Source organism: Desmodus rotundus, chromosome 6, assembly GCF_022682495.2.
Source record: "Desmodus rotundus isolate HL8 chromosome 6, HLdesRot8A.1, whole genome shotgun sequence".
Classification (NCBI taxonomy): Eukaryota; Metazoa; Chordata; class Mammalia; order Chiroptera; family Phyllostomidae; genus Desmodus; species Desmodus rotundus.
Genome location: NC_071392.1, coordinates 22,020,235 through 22,042,672, shown reverse-complemented (window position 1 = coordinate 22,042,672; position 22,438 = coordinate 22,020,235). Strand labels below are relative to the sequence as shown.

Sequence of the window (22,438 nt, the reverse complement as noted above, 5' to 3'; positions counted from 1 at the left end):
TTTTCACTAGGAAGTGGGACATGTGTTGGGAGCTTAACAATGGGGTCGTCTTCAATATTTCAACACAATGTTAAAAGAACACTTGTGGAGCTGTGTAGTGTTTAAATTTTCTCCCCCTTTCAAATCTTTGAAGTGCAAGAAAGAAACAGAAGTGTTCTTTCCGATGACTGGGTACCACTTGATGATGTAGGATTCTGAAGATGGGCTATAGCAGGAAAATTTGTAGACATGCAACCTGAGCAGTCCTCTCTTAGCACAAATATATTGTCTAATTTTTCAACAATATGCAATGAACTCCCTAAAATGTGAGTATTAACAAAATTTTAATCAGTGATTTTTTTTCTGAGATCAAGTGACTTCAGGAATGGATGCTGGATAGAAGAATTGAGTAAGAAAGACACTTTTGTGCCCATTACTGACTCCATGTCAGATGTAAGGTGTTAGAGTATTCTATTTTTCTTTTGGGGGGTTTTTACTACTCTATTTTGAATTTTAAAATGTATTATTTTATATGTACATTTTGACACCTATTTTTTTCTATATTTTGCATTGCCATGTTTTACAGTTAAAATTCTCTATTACTTTAGTGTTCTGTGAGCTTCAGAGAGTTTATAAAGTTATTTAACATTATTTAAAAATGACATCAAAACTCCCTGAAAATGTACCATGGCCAGATATTGCTTTGAGGCTTTACACGTAAAATACTTGGGACATGTATATTTCCTTCTCTTCCAGAATGGAAATTAATTCTCACTTAATCCTAATTTTGGTGTTTGATTTTATTGTTTCTCCCACCTTCCCTGATTACCTGCATTTTTCACTTTTCCCCTGTTTCTCTCTTTTTTTTCTTTCTCTTCTCTTGCTCCTTCTTTTCCTAATATTTTTAAGAACCACCACCACCCAAACACCTAATTTATAAACACTCTAATCTTTGTATGAAATGAGGCAATGAAGCATGGGGACTTGATTTCTATCTCTGTGCCTTCACTCACCTTCTCTTATTCAGGGGATCCTTCATTCTACCTCTCCATGTAAAATTCTCACTACTCTGAAAGGCCATTTGCAGATTTATCTTTTCCAGACACATTTATGAATTCCTCCTACCAAACCATCTTCGTATCACATTTTGCTTACCTTGGTTCTTACCTCACTTCATCACATAATATGGCCATTCAGTTATTTAACTCTTCTAATACAGAGAAAGACTTTTAGAGAGATATGTCGTTTTTAAAAAGCCTTTAATTGCTGGAGCCCCCTCGTAAAATATCTTTGTACCAACTCAGTGCCCATGAGGTATTTATTGAAGTCTGTTACACAAAGTAAAATTAGAAATCAGTTTCATCTAGAAAATTTTACACATGTACTCACACAATTCCTGCCCTAGTCTTTCAGTTCCCAAGATTCTATCACCCGGTTCACTGTTTTCCTGGAATCTCTGAAATTGCTGGAATAATGTTCACAGCAGCAACGTGGGGACAAAAGCACCACAGAGGAGAGTGGCCGTGGTCGGGCTCCTCACAACACAGAATGCAGTGCTGGCGTACTCGGACTCCTAACGTCCCGACAAAAGGCGGGTTGCTGGCCTGGCACTCCCGGTGGATATTCACTGGAGTAGATTTCCTTTCAACTGCTTGCAGAGTTCATTTATGAACAAGATCTGGCCACAATGGCAGCAAGGAATGACACCGATTAGAGTGGTTAACATTTTTATTTCAAAAAACAGAATACTATATATGTATATAACACTTTCTGGGAAAATAAGATACTATAATGAAGTGAATACCATGTTTTCAAACACAAGAAGGGTGTATAGAATCCTACCAATGTGAGTTTATCCAAACTTTATTTAAATAGAATGCAATTTAATTGGGAGATTTAGGAGTGATTTCTGCCTTTCAAAGAATAAAAGCTCTTTTGCAAGTTTCTGTTTGTTTTATTTATTTATATTTTACATCCTCAACATATATTAGGAGGGCTCAATCATTTTAAATATCAGGATACATGTAGTGTATTTGAATAGTTATTTGTCATTATATATGCCATGAAAAGTACATTTTCCTTTCTGTAACCAATAAATAGCGAAATAGCAAACTAACTTTGACACAAAAAAATCAACGGAGCCATTTAAAAGTTTTTTCTCATCCAAGTAGAATATAATCTGAGATTTAAAACAGATTCTTGAAAATTGCAATTGCTTCCCATCACCATAAAACTAGGTGAAAAAAATGAACAAAATACAGAACCATGTATGTGATTCATTAATTCTCATTGGATTTAAATTTCTGCCTATGTGTGGCTCCCTCTGCTGGGCCTGTTTGTGTGAGTGGATAAAACAGCTATGGGACATTTACACAATGGAATACTACTTAGCTGTAAAAAAGGAGAAAAATTTACCCTTTGCAACAGCATGGATGGCCCTGGAGAACATTATGCAAAGTGAAATAAGCCAGTCAGAGAAAGACAAATACCATATGATTTCACTCATATGTGGGATCTAATGGGCAAACTAACAAGGAAAATGGGGACAGACTCATAGATGGAGAGCAGGACGACAGCTAAGTGGAGGGGTAGTTTAGGGGGTGGAGAGATTGAGCAAAAAAGAAAAGAGACTCATGGTCATGGACAACAGTGTGATGATTGCTGGGGGGAGGTATATAAGGAGTATATAAGGTACTAAACAGTAATGGAAAAAATACAATAAAGATTAAATAAAAAAATAAATTTCTGCCTATAGTAGACTACCCTAAACTTTTGAGCCATTTGCTTTATACTGGTTATAATCACATAATCTGTTAAAAAATTAAATGTTAATTTTTTCTCTTACCACATGTCTTCCTCCTCCATTAATAAGCTGACATGCAATTTTTTAATCAAATGCACATGGTTTATACATCAAGTGGAAAAATACATCCTTTAAAATTCCTGGTTCTACATAAATACATCATTCCTATTAGAAGCATGAACTTGAGGTTTATTTTGGAATCTCTCTGTTTATCAACTAAGTGTATAACAATGCTTAGCAAAGAAAATATCTCTTTTTCCCTTTTCCTTTGACCCTTATAAACTCAGTGATAATTTTTACTAAGAACTTCATCCACTTAAAACTTTACATCACTATGTCTACTATATTTAAAAGAGGTTGACTCAACTACGTAAACACGCACCCACATACACAAGAAAAACCTCTATTTTGTAAAGCTAACATTCATTATTCAATATTTTAATATAACATAGAACTTTCAGTTTAGGAATTTTCTTAAAATAAATATTCTTCCCTTGAAGCTGGCATTAATATGGGAAGAATATTTTCTCTGACTTCAACACCATCAGGTAGGTTTTTATAAACTACTTTCCAAACCCCAGGAGTAGTGTACTTGAAGGACAGGCACGTGAGTATCTGCAGAAAATGGTTGCAAGATGTAAAATTTGATTGATATTTGAACATTTATTACTGATACCAGTGACTCCGCTTGATTGAAAATGTAACTACTACTATTGATAACTCATAACTACAGTTATGAGCTACACTGAAGTAAAGCCATGCCCCATTATTTCACTTGCTGCAACATTCTGGGTCAGTTGTTTAATTTGCCTCATCTCACTGTCTTTTCAACTGCTCTCCACCACTCAGATTGTTAAGAATGATTCACAAACTGTTGCTGCCTTCAAACTATATTCTCTAAAAGGTAGCCAAGAAGTAATTGCATGTTGTACTGAACATGAGATAATTTGTGGCTTCAGAATATGTATTTGACACAAAGCCTGCCTGACCATTGTAGAAAATGTTGTCAGTTTATGTGAAAATATTTATTAACTGTAACCATAGATACACATAAAAAATGTGTGTGTTACATAGCATTATACCCGTAATGTATTTGTTATTCTTTTGAATTTTTTTGGTCTCGATTACTGTTCTGCCAAATACCATTTAAAAAAATTATAATAGGGAAAGCAACTGCAGCACTACATTTATAATTATAATAATAATTTTCCTGGGAATGCTAAATTATGTCTCAATTTTATTCAAAAGTTTTTTCTTTTCAAAGCAATTAAACTTATTGTTGATTGATATTTACCATTTAATGTTCCTGGAACACTAAAAGAATATGCTTTATACATAATCTTCCCTGATAGCACATTTCTTGAGAGTACCTATTTGATACAACAGCATTCAGTTGAGTTTTCAAAGCAAAGAACAAAAATTATAGCAATTTTACTTGAAATCCATAAATCCATGCACAGGATTGTGTTCAACAGAATCACTAAATGCTATTTGTTATTCAAAGATGAATGAATCAATAAAAAAACAGAACTGATAAATCATTAGTACTTTAATGCAGAGTGGAGGGGGAAACTAATAAATCATGCATTTCAAACACTTGTCTTCCTTGTGGCATGTTTGAAAACATAAAACATGCGATGATGAGATGCAGGTCGATATGAATGAACAATACCAAGTTGCTCAGAAAGGCATTTCATTTTGTATCACAGAATAAATGAAACAATAAGAAAGTAACTATTCCACAATTTCTTTAAACAGTCCGAGAATCCAACCATGCCAGGAGTATCTTAGAAAAGGATTGAGGCCGTTATTTCCAGGTGAACATTTGAAACGTCACAAAGATGGCAGTGGAAGAGGTGAGGGGGCATGACTTGCTTCCATGAGCTCAGGATCGTTACAGGTATCAATTTATATTAGAAAGGAGCTGATACAATCATTCACTTTCTTAAGTGTACTGAACTAATCCATTACCAATTATAGACACTTATATTTATAAAAGACACCCAAAATAAAAAAGAGCAAGAAATCAGCTTTTTATATCTAACCTCTGTTAATATGGTAATATTGAGCTTTGATTGTGTTGTATGGCCTGTCTCTGAAAGGTGAGAATTTTAATTATAATTAATTGGTAATTCACTCTCTTCCAGAGTTTTAGTCATCAAAAAATTAATCGTAAGAGCCATAAATTTTCTCCCCAATTAATTATGCATTAAAACATTTCTCTCACGCATCTTTTTCTGACTCTTTGGTGGGAAACACAGTTTATTAGGCACGTAGTTTAAAACATCTATTTGGTTACTGGTGTGATTATGAATAATCTTCTAGATTTACATGCAGAAAGGAATAAGGCTTGCCATATTACCACACTTTACTGCGAAGTAACATGTCACTTATTTCTGGAATTAAAAACAAAACTAAACAACATAAAAACCACTTTCTATTTTTCAGCACAAGAAAATTTTATGCCTGATATTTTAAATTCCACTCAGAAGCTTTAAGAAGTTAAAGAAAAATTACTTAGATACAGCAAGGTATCATATACAACTATTTAATAAAATCTCTCAGTTGAAAGTTTCTCTGCAAGTCACAGGCCAAGGACTAGTGAGACACTGACCCTAAAAGGGAAAAGTAAAGCAACCTGCAGTTTTGATCGTGTAGCATCGCTCATCAGTGTTTACCAATAACTGACATGACGCTGAGAATCACATTCCCCATGACATCTTTTTTTATGTTTACATTTTTTTTATCACAGTTAGGAAATGGAAATTGCAGGAGGAATGGGTAGGAGACAGAAAAATCTATGGGAATGCATGCAACAAAAATTTGCAATATCACTTCATGTAAACTTCTGCTTTCTTCATGCACAGATGTCTATAAAAACTGAGACAAATTTTCTAATAGATGAATTTTACATTAACTCAGTAACAAAAACTGTTAGATGAATGTTAGACGAATTCCATGATTTTGCAGGAGGAGACTTGAAATGATTCGAAGATTTCCAGAGTAAGTGTTCCATGGCCCAAATATGCTAATTAGATCTGAGAATGGAAACAACACACGATTATTCCTTGCTTATGTTCCTTGTTCTTTTGACGAGAGAGCAGAACAACCCAGTTTTGGGAGGAGGGCCCATCAGCATTGGGGCTTGGTTCTTGTGTGTAATTTTTATCTAAAGAAAAAAAAAGAGAGAAAGAGAGTAATCTCAGATATAATACCAACTTCTGAGAATTCCTGTTAGGTTAATAATAGACCATAAATTACTGAAACACCACAAGTATAAAAATACAGTTTCTGAGTTCTATTATTTCAAAAATATTCTTAAGAGAGATAAACACATGCATTTAAACCACATCCTAATGCTTGGTATTAACAAAACGTAAAAACTAATTGAAATCACATTTTAATCATCCTGCTTGTTACCTCTAACCTCAGTTGTAGCAATACTCCCAAACTCCTCTTTAGGTTACATGATTATCTCATATAATTTATTGACCACTCGCTATGTATCATTTATTTAAGACAGGAAAGGATGCAACAGTATAGTATTCAGAATCCCAGCTACATCCAAACATCGAGATGAACTTGGTAGCAAGCCTTATTTATTTAACTAATCAGATTGTTTCTCTCTTTCAACAAGAACGGCGAGGCTTAATTTCAAAACAATCATTAGAATTGAAAGTTACAAGTTAATATGCATAAAAGGTCAGGAATGATGAGCTACTTTTTAATTTGTTAATTAATTGGTAATAGAATAGAATCAAATATTGAAAAGCCTGCTTAAAACACTTGGAGAGACTGTTCTAAAGCTACTCGTTTTGATTTCTTGGATATAAAACTGCGAATCACCTTAAATGAGAAGCTTAAAGTAGATTATGTCTGCAATTTTCTCTAATTCAAGTCTAAATTAGAGAAGACATTTTGTGAATATATGCTTTGCTCAAAGCTAATTGAAAGCAATTATCAAAGTGGCATTTTGTCTGTGACGTTAAGATACATTGTAAGATAATAAATGATTATCATTATGTAATAAAAAGGTCACATCTTGCCTTTGGGCTACTGATGCTAAGAGTTTCTCAAAAGCAATCTGAGACATTTTCTTTAGAGATCAGAAACTAATACAAGAACGATTGCTTATTAAATATCAGTTGTCACCTGCACAGCACCAGCGTCAGAGATGAGTATTTCTTTCAAAAAGAAACACCACCTCATTAAAAGCTGCAAAAATATATCTCTTAAAGTGCATACCTGACATTTTCAAGTTAAAATGAATATCCTTCACTTGTCATTCACTAATAGTAATGAAAAAAAAAAAGAATGTCACGTGGACAGGATCATTAAAATTGGCACTGGGGCTTTTGGGAAATAGAGATTTACTTCACAGTCTAGAAAGACAGAAATATGTCAAAAAGCTGAAAAAATGAACAACTTTATTTAACTCTGTTGGAATCAGGTTATTCCAGGAAGATTCAGTGTTCTTCTATTAACTGTAAAATAAATTGTACCTGTAAAAGGCTACTAGGCTAACCCAGCCCCTAACTCTCCAGATATCTAACTTTATTTTATTTTTACCTTATGAACTGGGGAATTGATGGCCATGTGGTTAAAACACCAGAAGGCACCTATATATGTGTAGATGCAAGGAGATCTCTATCAGGTCTCTTAATAATTCAGCTTTAGGTTACCCCCTCCCATATCCTGCTGATTTTAACCTCCGCAGAATCTTAGCTTTATAAAGTATCTAACAGCACATCATTCACTCATTTACTCATTTCACAAAATTGATCGAGCCCCTACCATGCTTTAAACACTGTTCCAGGAACTTTGACAAAGAGACAACACACACTCTCTGCCCCTCAGACACTGTAGCGAAGTGGGAAGGACAAGCACGTGCAATGATGATACAGACGCTGAACTGGGGGCTAAGCAGAAAGGCACTATTTTTTTTTATGTTGAACATGAGCATGAATCTTTTTTATACAAAATAATGTTTTTAGATAAGTACCTGAGGAAGCAGTTTTCATATATTACTTATATACTAACTTTAGCTTCAAATAGAACATCTGTGGCTACAGTAAGAAGGAACACATTTCTGAGTCCCAGGGGCTGGACTAAGTCCTTTAGAGGCTACAGTAGCATTAGCACATGCTGGAAGATATGATCATTATTATCAACGGAAGAGAGGTGTCATTGTAGTCGCTTATATAAGGTTAGCATCAGTTTGTAACAGAGAATAGCCGGAATGCCACAAATTACTGTGTGTGAGATTTTGTTTGCTCTTTGCATTTTTTTTTTAGGTATTTCAATTTTGTTTGATTATGGCTATCTTTATATTGGAAATACTTTTTAAAAAGAAATCACATGTTGTTACGCCTTTGAAAATAGCACAGTATCTCATTCAGTGCCCCTGACACAATGGGGCATTTAATCCATGTCACTGACTAACAGGGAGTTCTAGGTTTCAGTTTCTAAGCAGGATAATGGCCAGTCCTATTTTTAAAATTGTCTCTAACACGTCCTCTCTGTTGTTGAATCAGTCCTATGGTCAAAAGGCACAACTCTTCCTTTAATCTAACGTTATTTCTGTAAACAGTTCAGTCTACACCTTTTCCCCCTATCTGTGTTTATGGAAATGGGAAACAATTGCCTGTGTTTTCCTCTTGGTTGGGGGAAATAGCCTGGAGGAAACCGGCATTCACGAAATGCCTATGCTGTATCCAGGCTTTCTGCATATGCCATTTCATTGCAAAATCGCATGTCTTTCTTTTTGAACAGAAGCAAAAACATCTCCATTAAGGATGAGAATAATTCTAGTCCAGGTGAACTGTTGCTGTCGTAATCACAGAAAGTCCAGGTGTGGGCTTCAGAACACTAGAGACTCAGGTGTAGCTTCAGGTTCAGATTGCCCACGGGTCGGGGTAAACCTGATTAAAGAACCTCGCCAGACTTGGAATAACTGTATATATTCCACACTCTTGTATTTTTACGTATTTTTATTATTTATTTAAAAAATTATTGTTATTCAATTACAGTTGACTGCATTTTCTCCCCATCCCTCCACCCCACCCCAGCCAAACCCACCTCCCTCCCCACCTCCACCCTCCCCCTTGATTTTGTCCATGTGTCCTTTATAGTAGCTCCTGTAAACTCCTCTCCCCACTGTCCCCTCCCCACTCCCCTCTGGCTATTGTTAGATTGTTCTTAACTTCAATGTCTCTGGTTATATTTTGTTTGCTGTTTTCTTTTGTTGATTATGTTCCAGTTAAAGGTAAGATCATATGGTATTTGTCCCTCACACTTATTTTTTTTCCAGAACCTGCTATCTACTAGAAAAACAACAATGAGTAAGGAGCAGATTCCAAAGAATTCAGAATGCATTGTTTCAGCAATCTGAAGACTGGAACCAACCACCAGGCTATCTTTGAGTGCTTCCATCTTTTAAGATTTAAGTAATTACTTCTAGGTTGTTCCTCAATACACTAAATATTTACTGAGCACCAGCTATGAGCAAGGATATTTGACTATTGAGTTCAGGGATATTTGCAACTTGATATTTGACTATTGAGTTCAGAAGAGAATCTGAGGTTATAAAAGAGAGAAGATTGTGGGCAAACAAGCAATGATGATGGGGCTCCTTGGAGCTGGAATGGCTGCCTGAAGGCAGAAAAATAATGGTTAGAAAAAATGCAAGAGAAATATTGTCAGTGATAGAATGGTGTCCTCATATAAAGACTCTTCACTTCCACATGTCACTACTCCCTTGGAAAGTAACACAGGCAGAAGAGAGGGACTTCTGTCCCATGACACTTTCTAATTTCATCTTCCTATTTCAAATTAAGATTTAGCACATTGAAAAATGGAAACAAGAAAACATTTGATTTCAGTTTCAGTTTTAAAATTAGTCAGTATGAGATAAAGAGGCACACACATAAAGCAGATCTAGGATTATAAGGCAGTTTTCCTGTTTCTATTACATTGCCAGGGGTGTGTAGTATGACAGTCCCACCTCATAATTGTAAGAATAATAACATGAATAAAAAGAATCGGCTGTTACTGGGTGCTGGCCATTATGCTAAGTATTGTACATATGATTCGAATACTACCTGTTTTATCCATTTCTTTGAGATGCTCAACAGAAGTCTACTCCCAGAAAAGTATTATTATCTAAGAGTGTTGAATTTCATAGAAGACATAGAAGAGAGGCTTTATGCCTCATACCAGATGGTGAATAGTGTGTCTATTCCCACTAGACATTTATGTGGTTTCCAAAGACCTTCTTTAGGCCAACTGAAGTCAGGGAAGAGGAGGACCTTCACCGACTCATGCTCCAGGTGGATTTGGCCCAACTCCTTGGCGTTTTCTTTCCTAGCTCCTTGTTTCCCACCATCTTTTATGAAGGGTAGTGTTTCTCTTCCTCAGGTTATCTGAACTCCCTGCTCAACATCCAGTCCCTGGAGATCACATCTACCTACTGAAGGGCTTATCTAAGCATTCCAATAAGACTAAACCAGAGAGGGAGCTATTCTCATTTCAAGGAGCTGTCATACCTGCTTCCAAAAGAATAATTTTTCAATTATTTTATTTTATATGATCTAATTTTATTCTCTCAAAACCCCTGAGAGGTAGGTGTCAACATCTGTAATTTACAATATGGGACAAAAACTTACACAGGTTCTGCATTACACAAGTCAGATTGGTAACTGCAAAAAAAAAAAAAAAGGGGCTTTCATAGCCGACTCAGACTCCCAAGCACTCCTTGTTTCCCACCTCTGTACCTTCGTGCCCAGTGTTGCCCTGGAGAAGACTCCCTCCCTTTCTGCCAATCAAACTTCGATCCCTGTCTGTCCCACCTCAAATCACATATTATTTTGAAGTTTCAAAGCACAGGGATAAGAAGAAGATTCTAAATGCCCTTTGAGAGGAAAAACAGGTCATTTACAGAAAAATAAAACTCAGCATGGCATCAGGCTTCTCAAATACGTTAGTGCTAAAAGAATACAGAAAAACCCCTTCAAACCCCAGAGGAAAAGTTAATTTTATCCTAGAGTTCTATACTTAGTCAATCTATTGATTAAATGTAAAGCCATAATGAAGACGTTTTCAGTCATAAAAGGATCTAGAGAGCTTTTACCTTTTACATGCCCTTTAAAACTATTTGGAGGGTATTCTCCAGCAAAACCAGTGATTGAGCTAAGAAAGGGATTCAAAAACAAAGGCTGGTAAGGATGTAGAGGAATGCTCTCAGACGCTGCTGGCAGAAATGCAAAATGCTACCCACAGCCGCTTTGAAGGACAGTTTGGTCCAATGACGGTAACACGTGCGATGGTACGATGTGATGTGCATTGTGCTGCAGAGATATTCTCAGGATGCAATGGACACAAAGCAATGCCACGTAGATCGTGGTCAAAGGACAGGACATAATTGAACCTGAGGTTTGGCAACATCACTCCAGGCGCCATACCAGAGGCAGGCGATCAGCTGGAAGGTTAACAGCATCCAGAAACACAGCAAAATGCACTTCAGTAATGGAAGTGGCAGATTTGAGAGTTCTCAGGGAGGCATCATCTACATACAGGACATGGCACTGGCTGATTGGCTGTGTGGAATACTGGAAAAGGGCAAAATTCCAGTATGAGTTTCATGCTTTTAGCTTTGTTTGTTATGTGCGTGGCGATAATTTGTATGGAAAGATGCATTTTTGGCAGGGGCAGAGGCCAGGAAGTTGCTGAACGCAGTGTTGAGTGTGACAGGCTGAAGGAAATGTTCAGTGTCTTTTAGACATTTAGGCCTTGTGTTCAGAAGGGAGAAGAGTCTTGAAACAGATTTAGGTGTGACAAGCTTACAGTGACATCCACTGAGAAGAGATTTCTGCAGGACATTGGGGCGAATCAACAATGGGAGGTCAGACTGTGTAACTGAGGAACACTGATGGTGAAGGGCGAGGCAGGGGTATGATGTCCCATGAAGGAATCTAAGCACAAGCAGCCAGAGAAATAGGAGAAAAACCAGAAAGAGGCGCCATCATATAAACATTGCTAATCAATCTTCAGAGCGGCCTAGTCCTCTCCTATTAATGAGGGTGAAGCCACCGAATTGCATGTGTCAAGGCTAGATGTACCTCAATCCGTCACAATGGTCTGCATGTAAGTGATTAAGTTACTGAATTGTTTACACTGTTTCTAAATCTAGAGATCATCATATTTGAGAGTTATATATTGTGGGATGTTTAAGCAGTTGTTCATGTAATTCAGATGTTGCCAAGCATTTTCTGTAAAGGGCTACATGTAAATATTTAGGCTTTGTGAGCTATAGAGTCTCTGTAGCCATTCAGCTTTGCCACGGTGGCATAAAGTATCCATCGACTATATGTAAATGAGTGGGTGGGGCTGAGTTCCAGGAAAACTATGTATGGTACTAAAATTTGAATTTTTACATTTTCATTTTGATTTTTCAACCATTTAAAATGTAAAAAAAAAAAAACAAACTTAACTCTTTGGCTATACAAAAGCAGGCAGCTGTTCAGATTTGCCCCAAAGGGCACAACTTGCAGACCTCTGATGTAATTACAGTCAAATACTAAAAATCACATCTAGAATTATGAGGTATCTGGTAGAAGAAATGAATTTTAACTTAAAGTTATAATGTAATGGGTCAATAGCTAAGAAATGGGTGAAAGTGCAAGTAATTCCATGTGGTGTATGTTTGCTACACTGCAGGCCACCATTCGGAATTCACTCCATGACAATTCTCCATAAGAATATATGCTACCTTTCCCAGTTTTGACAATGCATCGACTGATCAAATTTGACTTAAATGCATAATCTCTTTATTGCTTTGCACCAGGGCGGGCTTAATAATATTGTAGTTCTTAGAAAGTACCTCAGCAGGTAGGATTTTGCCTTTTAAATATTCTCCCAGTTACCTAGCCAATATTTTCTTCCCCGCTTCATCTCTTTAAGAGTTCATTATCATTGGATTTATTCAGCTACCTTAAAAATGAATGGGGTTTTCAGAGCAAAATAAATGCCATACAATATCTGTGGGGAGAGTTTAATTTAGCAATTATCTGGAACATTAACAGTTACCTAGCCTGATCCTGGAATAAGATCGTCTCCTTCCGATAATGGAAACCATTTTGAATTCACGCGTATAGCTGAGCCATATGACGGCGGGAATAAAGAGCATGCTAAATTTTCCAGGTCCATAACTGCCAAAAAGCAAAGCAATGAAACATAACAATTTTCTAAAATTTCTGTGCCAGCTTCTTTATGATTCCAGCCATTATTTTCTGAAATGATAGTAATTTCCAAGTTTAATGGTATAGTCTTTGATCTAACATCAAATCCAGAGAAATCATTGAGAAGAATTTACAATAAATCTTTAAAATATGGGCTTGAGATGTTTACTTGCTGACGAAATTCACAGGAATTTGAAATGCGTATGGTAATGAGAAAAAGTGAAACTTTTTCCTAAAGGTGATGGGCTATTTGGCCACTTTGCAGGGAAAATATCCATACCTAGATTTGAAATCTATTTAAAGATATAAATTTGGTTCTCCCTCCCAAAATATTTTATGGCTGTAAATTGGTTGCCAGGGAAGGTCAACACTTAAAAAAACCCTTTTTACAATGTTCATGTCTCTACAGAGAAACTTAACTCACAACTTTAACCTAGTAATTGTTTTTCCTTTTTGTGGGGCCTTTCTAACAAAACAAAACAAAAATAAAAATAAACACAAAAACAGAACAAAACAAAATAACACAAAAAATTATCCTTGACTATAATCAGTGAATATTCATAATATTAACTACTTGTGATTCTACTTTTCTTAATGAGTAATAATTCACATGTTTTTTCCATGAGGTCTTTTTAGATATCAAAAGGTTGAAATCATGAACCTGAGGCAAAGCTTTGATTGCTGGCTTGGACACTAGCCAATGTGTTTCATATTTTTGAGCCTTGGTCTCTGTTTACTAAAGGGAATAACAATGCCCTACTTTATAGGACTATTGCAAGTACTACCTGAGACCACATGCCATATATGTGCTTAATGAATGCTGCCTGCTATATTTAGGGTAATTATGTTCAGTCCAGTGGAGAACACATTTTGCTAACTCTTCTCCTGTCTGAGACAACAAGGCTTTCACGATTCCTTGGGTGACACTGGGAGATGGCATATTATGGCCATCTGCCTTCTCTCCGAGGAGGCCAGAAGCACCTGGTAGCATTTCAGACACATGCCAGATTCCACTTCTACCCAAAGACTAGGAAAAAAAATCCATGTGGGACCTGTACTAGCCACAGAAAGAATGGATTTTTTGAACCAATAAGCACATACTGACATATTATGAAAAGAAACTTCTTTAACGAGTCAATTGCTAGACTCACCTATACACTTGGTTATTTGGAACATCATAGCACTGATCTTAGACATCCTATCTATGTTACACTATTTCATGGTAATCCAATAAACATTTTGACATGTTACGCATAAAAAAAATGCCATCACATGGTATAATGAAAATTGACTTTCCTAACAGTGTGCCCAGGACATTGACCAGGGAATGATTTACTTGTTTTTTATTGGAGTAGAGAGAAAATAACCTAGATATTTTTCAGAGTCTTCTCTTCCATGGAATTGTTCCATCATTTATTCAATTGTTCAAGCCAGAAACCTGGATCATCCTTGGCACCTTCTCCTAATCCTCCCATAAACAATCTATCAATTTTATCCCTCAAATATTTTCAGTATCTCTTGACTTTTTGTCTTTCTATCTACTACCACCACTCTAAAGCCTGAACAGATTGACAAAAATAATACATCTTCAATTCATTTTAATTTAAGACTGTTCTTGCCAGCAAGGAAAATTTAGTCCACTTTAACCATCAAATCATTGACTGTACATTATATTTATTCATTAATCATTTAGTGGGAATAACTTTTTAAAATATATTAAATGGTAAAAATGATGGGTTTTATAAATAAAGGCTCTTAACTGGTTCTTGCCTTCCCTTACAATCCATTTCCCACCCAGAATGATTTCATCACCATGCAAACCTGATTACATCACTCTCCTGCTTAAAGTCTCTTTAGTTTGATGTATCTCTTAAACTAAAGCTGAAAATCCTTCCTGTGAGCTTCCAGACCCTATAGTTCTGACTCCCTTGAATCACCTTCCTGAACGCACATCTCTTATCCTTCTGGTCCATACCTATCACATCATCTTTCACATCCTTATGCAACTATGCTCCTTCCCTCCCCGTGCTATTCCTTTTGCATAGGGCAGTCTCCCTCCACTTATGCTTAGTTATATACTCCTCATCCCTTAGTTCTTGGGTCTATTTTGAGTTCCTTTGAAAGTCTTCTTAGACCTCCTTTGAGGTGGTCAAATTCCTTTCTTGCACCCTGTCATAGTACCATAGTACCATATAATCACAGCGCCACAGTATCACAGAAGAAGGAACATTATGTTCACGGAACTTATATCATTACTGGAATCGCGTATGTGTATGACGCTGGGTAATGTATAACTTCACTGAGATCAGAGGTCATGTCTTTCTTGTTTTCTTTCCACTATAACACTGGAGGGCAAGATGTCAGCACGCCCATTGGTAAGGAATTCAATCAATGTTTGTTGAAGAAATGAAGAATCTGACATTCTTAGCTTGGATGAAATAGTTGTATTTTCTTCTTAATTTTTATTTATTGATTTGAAAATCGTGTCTAATGATATTTATTTTTTCACCCGATGGAACTGTCATGTGGATAAAACAATGTAATATGTAAAATTCTTCAAAATGTTTCCTCCTCAAAGGAAACAAGTGCAACTCTTTTCTGAATATTCAAGGAACTAAAAACAGAACGTTATTAAATTTTCAGTGTATTTTTATTAAGAAATTTTTAATTCAAATTTTTGTTTGAAATGGGTAACTCACTCTGGGGATACCTCTGTGAAAACAGCGAACCCCTTTCTCTGTGGGTGGTAAGAAGACTTATTCTTTAACACTTTCAACAACACAGGTTGTTGCTCTTTGAGGAGAAGATGGAATGTGTTAGGCATATTTTCTAATTTTATTATGCGAAATCTGATGAAATGAACTAGATAAAGTACGACTAAAAGGCAATTGTGAGAAGAAATTCGGTCACAGGCCTTGGGATTCTATAGTTTGTATTTCCAGAAAAGCGACCTCAAACAGCTCTAGAAGGAAAGAAAGCAAATCTACTATTATTAGCCTGAGGGTGCCCACGAGTGGGAGACTCCCATTCTAGAAGACTATATTCCATTTTGAATTAGACATAAATATTTTTAAAACATTGCTCCTCTTGAAAACTAATGACAAAATTTTGTTCAGTGCATACAATTTTACCACTTTTAGAATGTGTAATGGTGCTGGATCAAATCAATATAAATACATAAAGTGTTATGTACTTGCTATGTTTTTCATTTCACTTTTTTGTCCTTTTGTGTTTTGGGATATTACATTCAATTTGGGTTAGGAGTTCCTATCAAAGATTTGAAGATGAGAGACTATAATTAAGCTGAAATTAAACAAGCTTTTCTAAATAAAACTAATGACTACATTAACTTGATTTTCAAAATGAATAAAAGAACAATTTAGGTTCATTTTACAGTATTTAAAGAGAATGTATTAAAGAGAAGAACGTTAAATAGGTAAGTCTAACTGTAAACATAAGGTGTTTGAATTAACTTTTTCAATATAATATGGTAAGAAAAATTCTTTAAAATATTTTTTGTGCAAAATGCAATCAAATCTAATCAGTTTGGCATTAATTAAGCTCTAATAATGTACTTCACTATCGCTCCTAAGGAGAGTGATCCGTTTCCCCATCACCCAGGTCGATTTGTGCACATTATGGTGTCATCATAATTTTAAAACATACTGTGAAAATGACAGAGCTGCAAAATTAAAATAAATGATTAATGGTATTTTTTTCATGTTTCGTACTAATAGGTATTACTGAGCCTTTAAATTAATAGAGCTGTCAAGCTCACGGGTGTTACAGATCCAGCAATGAACCCAAATGGAAATTATATATTCCACAGACACCTAAAGATGACACTTTGGAATATTTTAAATTTTAATTAGTGGGTGCCATTGTTTTGTTCCCTGTACCTACTGCAAATTAATTGGAAATTAGTCATGACCAATCCCTTCTGTAACAATCTGAAATGAAAAAGATTGGTGCTTTACACCTTAACATTCTTGTTTGGGGGCCAGAAAGCATACATGCAGTAAATTGCATTGTCAGTTACAAAAACAACAACTGTTGTTAAATTAGGAGAAATTATGCACAGGTAAACAAAACTAATTAATGCATAAGTAACAGGGAACACACAAAATAACACCCAACTAAACACCCAAGTGCCAGTCTTTGAAAAAATAAAATAAAGGCTTTAGAAATGCAAATTTATGCACAGCATTTACCAATAAAGTCTTAGGTAAAAGGATGCTTTTAGTTTATGTTTTATTTAACTGCCTTTGGAGTCTCACTACCACTCACACCTTAAAATAATATACCCATCAGAACAGCACTCTGCTTATTCAAACATCTGCCAAGATGGCAAAAGATTGTTAGTTAATTTTTTATTCTGCAAACTATCAAGACCAGTCTCATTAAATAACAAATGATGGTATTTCCTTTCTTAAGATTTATCTTTATTCTCTATTTAAATATTAGGCAAAATGCAATTTCTATGCACATCTGAAAAATATTCACTATCTGTACCTCCTTGTTAAGCATTTTCTAACTGATAAGTTTTTGGTTACTTTTTGTCTTTCATCACAAAAATACTAATTCCTTTATCATATTTATTTTATCCTTTAAAGTAAGCCATTAGAGCAGCTTAAGAATCCTTGAAATGGTTCAAAGCCAGTGAGAATGGTTGTGTAACTTTTAATAAGAAAATAATATTCCTATCAAATTTTCAAAGCAAGACTAATTATCAGGAGATAAACCTGGTGCATTCAATATTATTTCATATTATTTAAAGTTAATCGATTTAATGAAAGGGTCTTCAGAGATTCAACAGTTAGGTAAACCTGCAGATAACTTCCACAGCGCTACTATGTGCTTGGCATAGCAATTTTCCTAAGCAGTTTCCCACCCCCCCTCCTTATGAAAATCCCATACAGCACTGCTTTCAAGGAGTGAAAAATATTTTAAACCTCAGACTATATTAAATTTCTGCAAAAATGCTAGAAAAGTTGGCAATTTTGTATAAAGCTGATATATAAAAGCTTTCATAAAATGATTGAGATTCTATAATAAAACAGTGGCAAGGCTGTGTAATTTCTAATCTGTTTTCAGTTCTCAGGTCTGTGATCAATGGATTTAGGAAGTAGCTACAGGACTGCCCACCTACCATAAACATAAGCAAATTCCATCTGTTTCCCTGCTTCTCAAATTTGCCCCATTCTATCCATAAATTTTCCTACGTACTATTTGTATTTAGGTTTTGGTAGCTTTTTGTCAGGAAACATAGGTGTAGTCACACTTTTCCTTTAAAATTGTATAGTATCTTTAGTAATCAAGAGGGATATAAGCACATAAACTATGAAAGAAAGCAATCCATCCAATCCCACTGTAGTTTCTAATATAATATTATGTGAGGTATTCATTTCAATGGTATTCTCAAGTAGAAAGGATTTTCATGGTATTCTACTAAATAAGTGGGTTGAAAGTGGAATCAAAGCAGTCTCATCTCAACTTATTTTGCTTCTCAAAGGGGAGTGTCCAATGCTGGGTTGGCTGTGGTTCGATCTGCTAGTTAAAGTGCCAAGGAGTCTCGTTGGCCTGGCTGCTGGTTTTACACCTGTGCTCCTATATGCAATACTGTGCATTACAGAAAGCTTCAGAGTCATTGTATTTCCTCCTCTGATCTTTTTATCTGTAACAAGCTTAACAAGGAAAACAAGCTTAATGAAGCCCTGGCTGTTTGGGAGTAGAAAAACAAGTTAGGAACCCTTCCAATGTCATAATTCTTTGCCTTATGACCTTGGACATTCATCCAAAGTCACCTCCACAGTCTAAAAGTCTCCCAAATAATCACATAACTTATTTGTTAAGTCTTAAGATATGTTTGCTTGTAGACAAAGTGATCGAAAAACCAGACACATGCGGTCAACCGTATCATTACTGGTTTAGCAAAATACCTAAAACTGAACTTTATCCTTATAGGTGAGTAGAAAAGCTATGCCTTTTAGGTTAATTATTTTCACTCAAACAAAACAAAAAGGTAAAAGCTGTCTCAGCTATTTAAATGGAGGACACAGGAATGGAAAAATAAATTAATGAAGTTATATCAAAATGGATAAGATTTAAGATTCAAGTTTTATGGTATTTCTTAGACTTAGTAGTTTTGTAAGAGATATGAAAATGGGGAATATACTGTGAAGTCTCAAAGTTGGCAGGTAAGCAGTTCTGGTAATAATAATATGCCAACTGGAGGGGGCAATTCATGCAGAACTCAGAAACACCTATACACAATAAAATCTAAGGAGAGTGGTGACGATTTCAGTTCCAGTTAAAAAGAAGTAAGCACACTCCACCCTGTCTCTCCCACCGAAGTCAACTACAACCCCGGCACATGGAGCAGCTATTGCCGGGTGCTGAAGAGCAACTGGCAGCAGGCAGACTGGGGAAGGAAACCAGAGCATGAAGTGCCACTGAACCAGCGCTGAGATCCCTGTTTTGCCCCCTCTCGTATTTCTTATACTGGACTTAAAGGCAGCCCCCAAACTTGGAACTATACACCAAGTAAAGATAGAGAGCTGTAAGAAAAGCCCCATCTTTCTATCTAAAGGGGCAGAAAATTATGGCCCCATAGGTCAGAGAGAGTGGGAAAAAGATCTTGTCTTATTTATCCCCTATTTCTCCTTTCCTACTCTTCTGGAAATTCCATAGCAGTAGCAGGTGCCTACAACTGCAGTGAGGTAAGCCCTTCTCTCTGACGAGTGAGATAATGGTCCCCAAAACATGGGTAAATACCTGATACTTTCCCTCTCTTTCCCCTTATTAGACAGCCCTGGAGGCAGATGCTGTATCAGGACACCAATGGCAGAGCAGGGAAAGTAAGGCCTGAGACTTCTAGCCAGAAGAGCAGTATAAGAGCCCTGAGAGGCAAAAAACCAAAACCAAAAATAAAACAACAACAAAAAAAATCAAACAAGTAAAACCTTCAAGGAGATCCTGGAGTGGAGCGAGGCATAAGAAGAAAGCTATTGCTAAAGTTGTGTATAGCCCTGGCTGGTGTGGCTCAGCAGATTGAGTGCCAAAGGGTCCCTGGTTTGATTCTCAATTGGGGCACATGCCCGGATTGTGGGGCAGGTCCCTGGTTGGGGCATGTGAGAGGCAGGAACACATTGATGTTTCTCTCCTTCTCTTTCTCTCTCCCTCCCCCTCTTTCTGAAAATAAATAAATAAAATCTTAAAAACAATAAAGTTGTGTATAATCTCCTTAGTATATCTCTAAGCCTGGCATGTATGACTGGCAGAAGCATACTGACAATTTAGAGAACTGAATCAAGGGTTAGTTCACCACTCAGGTTCCAGATAGGGCTATGGATCTTGCATATGTAGGATAAATCTGAATAACATTGCAAAGGCTTTGAAAATTTAACTGACATTAGAACCACAACTCATAGGAAGCAGATCAGAATTTGTAATCTGAACCAGACTGGGTCAGTTACCTGCTAAAACAACAACAACAAGTCAGCAATTCCCCACAAAAATTAAACTACACTCAGAGTTAACATAACATTTAATATATTCAAGATACAGGGCTTTTCCAGGAGTTCTGGCAAAGATGGAGGCACAGGTAGAAATGCATTGCTTCCTCACACAACCAAAAGAAGGATAACAACCAATTTGAAAACAATTAGTTGTTTTCAAACCAGAAGTGCCAGAAAATCAAACTGCAGGGAACTCTGACAACCAGGGAGTTAAAGAAACATTCATCCAGACTGGTAGGTGGGGCAGAGATGGGAGATGGACAGCCAAGTGGGAAGGACTCCCAGCAAGGTGGTGGACCATGCAGGCAAGGTGGGGGCTGGCTGAACGGAAAACTGAAGACTCAAAGCTAGCTGTAAAATACTGCAGGTGTTGCAACAGCAGGAGAAACTCCCAGTCTTTCAGGAGACTTTGTTGGAGAGTGGGGCTAGAGAAGAGCAAGTGAGCATTGTTCCCTCTCTGATGCCTCCCCCACAGACAGAGCCACAACGCAGCAAAGAGGGTTGCCCCACCATGGCAAATACCTAAGGCTCTGCCCCCTTACAACTTAATAGGTGTGCCAAGACAAAGAAATATGGGCCAAATGAAAGAACAGATCAAAACTCCAGAAAAAGCTAAGCGACAAGGAAATAGACAACCTGTCTGATGAAGAATTCAAAACACTGGTAATTGGGATGTTCACAGAATTGATTGAGATTGGTCACAAAATGAAGGAAGAAATGAAGGTTACACAAAATTAAATAAAGCAAAATGTACAGGGAACCAACAGTGAAGGAGAGGAAACTGGGACTCAAATCAATGATTAGGAACAAAAGGAAGAAATAAACATCCAACTGGGACAGAATGAAGAAACAAGAATTTAAAAAAATGAGGAGAGGTTTAGGAAGCTCTGAGACAACTTTAAGCTCTCCAACATCTGAATCATAGGGGTGCCAGAAAGAGAAGAACAAGAGCAAGAATTTGAAAACATATTTGAACAAATAATGAAGGAAAACTTCCCCAGTCTGGCAAAGGAAATAGACTTCCAGGAAATCCAGGAAGTCCAGAGAGTCCCAAAGAAATTGGACCCAAGGAGGAACACACCAAAGCATATCGTAATTAAGTTACCCAAGATTAAAGATAAAGAGAGAATCTTAAAAGCAGCAAGAGAAAAGGAGATAGTTACCTACAAAGGAGTTCCCATACGGTTATCAGCATATTTCTCAAAAGAAACCTTATAGGCAAGAAAGGGCTGGAAAGAAGTATAGAAAGTGATGAAAAGCAAGGATCTACAACCTAGATTACTGTATCATTTAGAATGGAGGGGCAAATAAAGTGCTTCCCAGATAAGGTCAAGTTAAAGGGGTTCATCATCACCAAGCCCTTATTACATGAAATGTTAAAGGGACTTATGTAAAAAAAAGAAGATCAAAACTATGAACAGTAAAATGACAACAAACTCATAGCTATCAACAGATGAACCTAAAAAACAAAAACAAGAACTAAGCAAACAACTAGAACAGGAACAGAATCAGAGAAATGGAGATTGCATGGAGGGTATTCAGTGGGGAAGGTGGGGAAGAATGGGGGGAAAGGTACAGGGGATAGGGAGCATAATAGGTAGACATAAAATAGATGGGGGCAGGTTAAGAATAGTGTAGGAAACAGAGAAGCCAAAGAACTTATATGTACAACCAATGGACATGCACTAAGGTGCGGGGTATGCTGGAGGGCTAGGGGTGCTGGGAATAGGGGGAGTAAAGGGAAGAAAAAAATTGGGACAACTGTAATAGCATAATCAATAAAATATACTTAAATATATATATTCAGGATAAAATCCAAAAATTCTCAACAAACACTGATCCAGGAAAATCTGGAAAACTTCTAAGGGGAAAAATAGCCAATGATGCAACTTCTGAGATGATAC

The 22,438-nt window shown here is 36.5% G+C and overlaps 1 protein-coding gene across 4 annotated transcripts in view; it reads right to left on the bottom strand.

Annotated features, from left to right (window-relative positions):
- Positions 1–4,313: 4,313 nt before the first annotated feature.
- The window catches only part of DGKB (diacylglycerol kinase beta), a 532,510-nt gene continuing 514,385 nt past the window's right edge, over positions 4,314–22,438 (bottom strand). For all 4 annotated transcript variants that reach the window (XM_053927068.1, XM_053927066.1, XM_053927067.1 and 1 more), the window contains one exon: positions 4,314–5,951. In XM_053927068.1, coding sequence (XP_053783043.1) covers positions 5,844–5,951 — 108 coding nt within the window. In that variant the 3' untranslated portion in view covers positions 4,314–5,843. The remainder of the gene's footprint in view (positions 5,952–22,438) is intronic.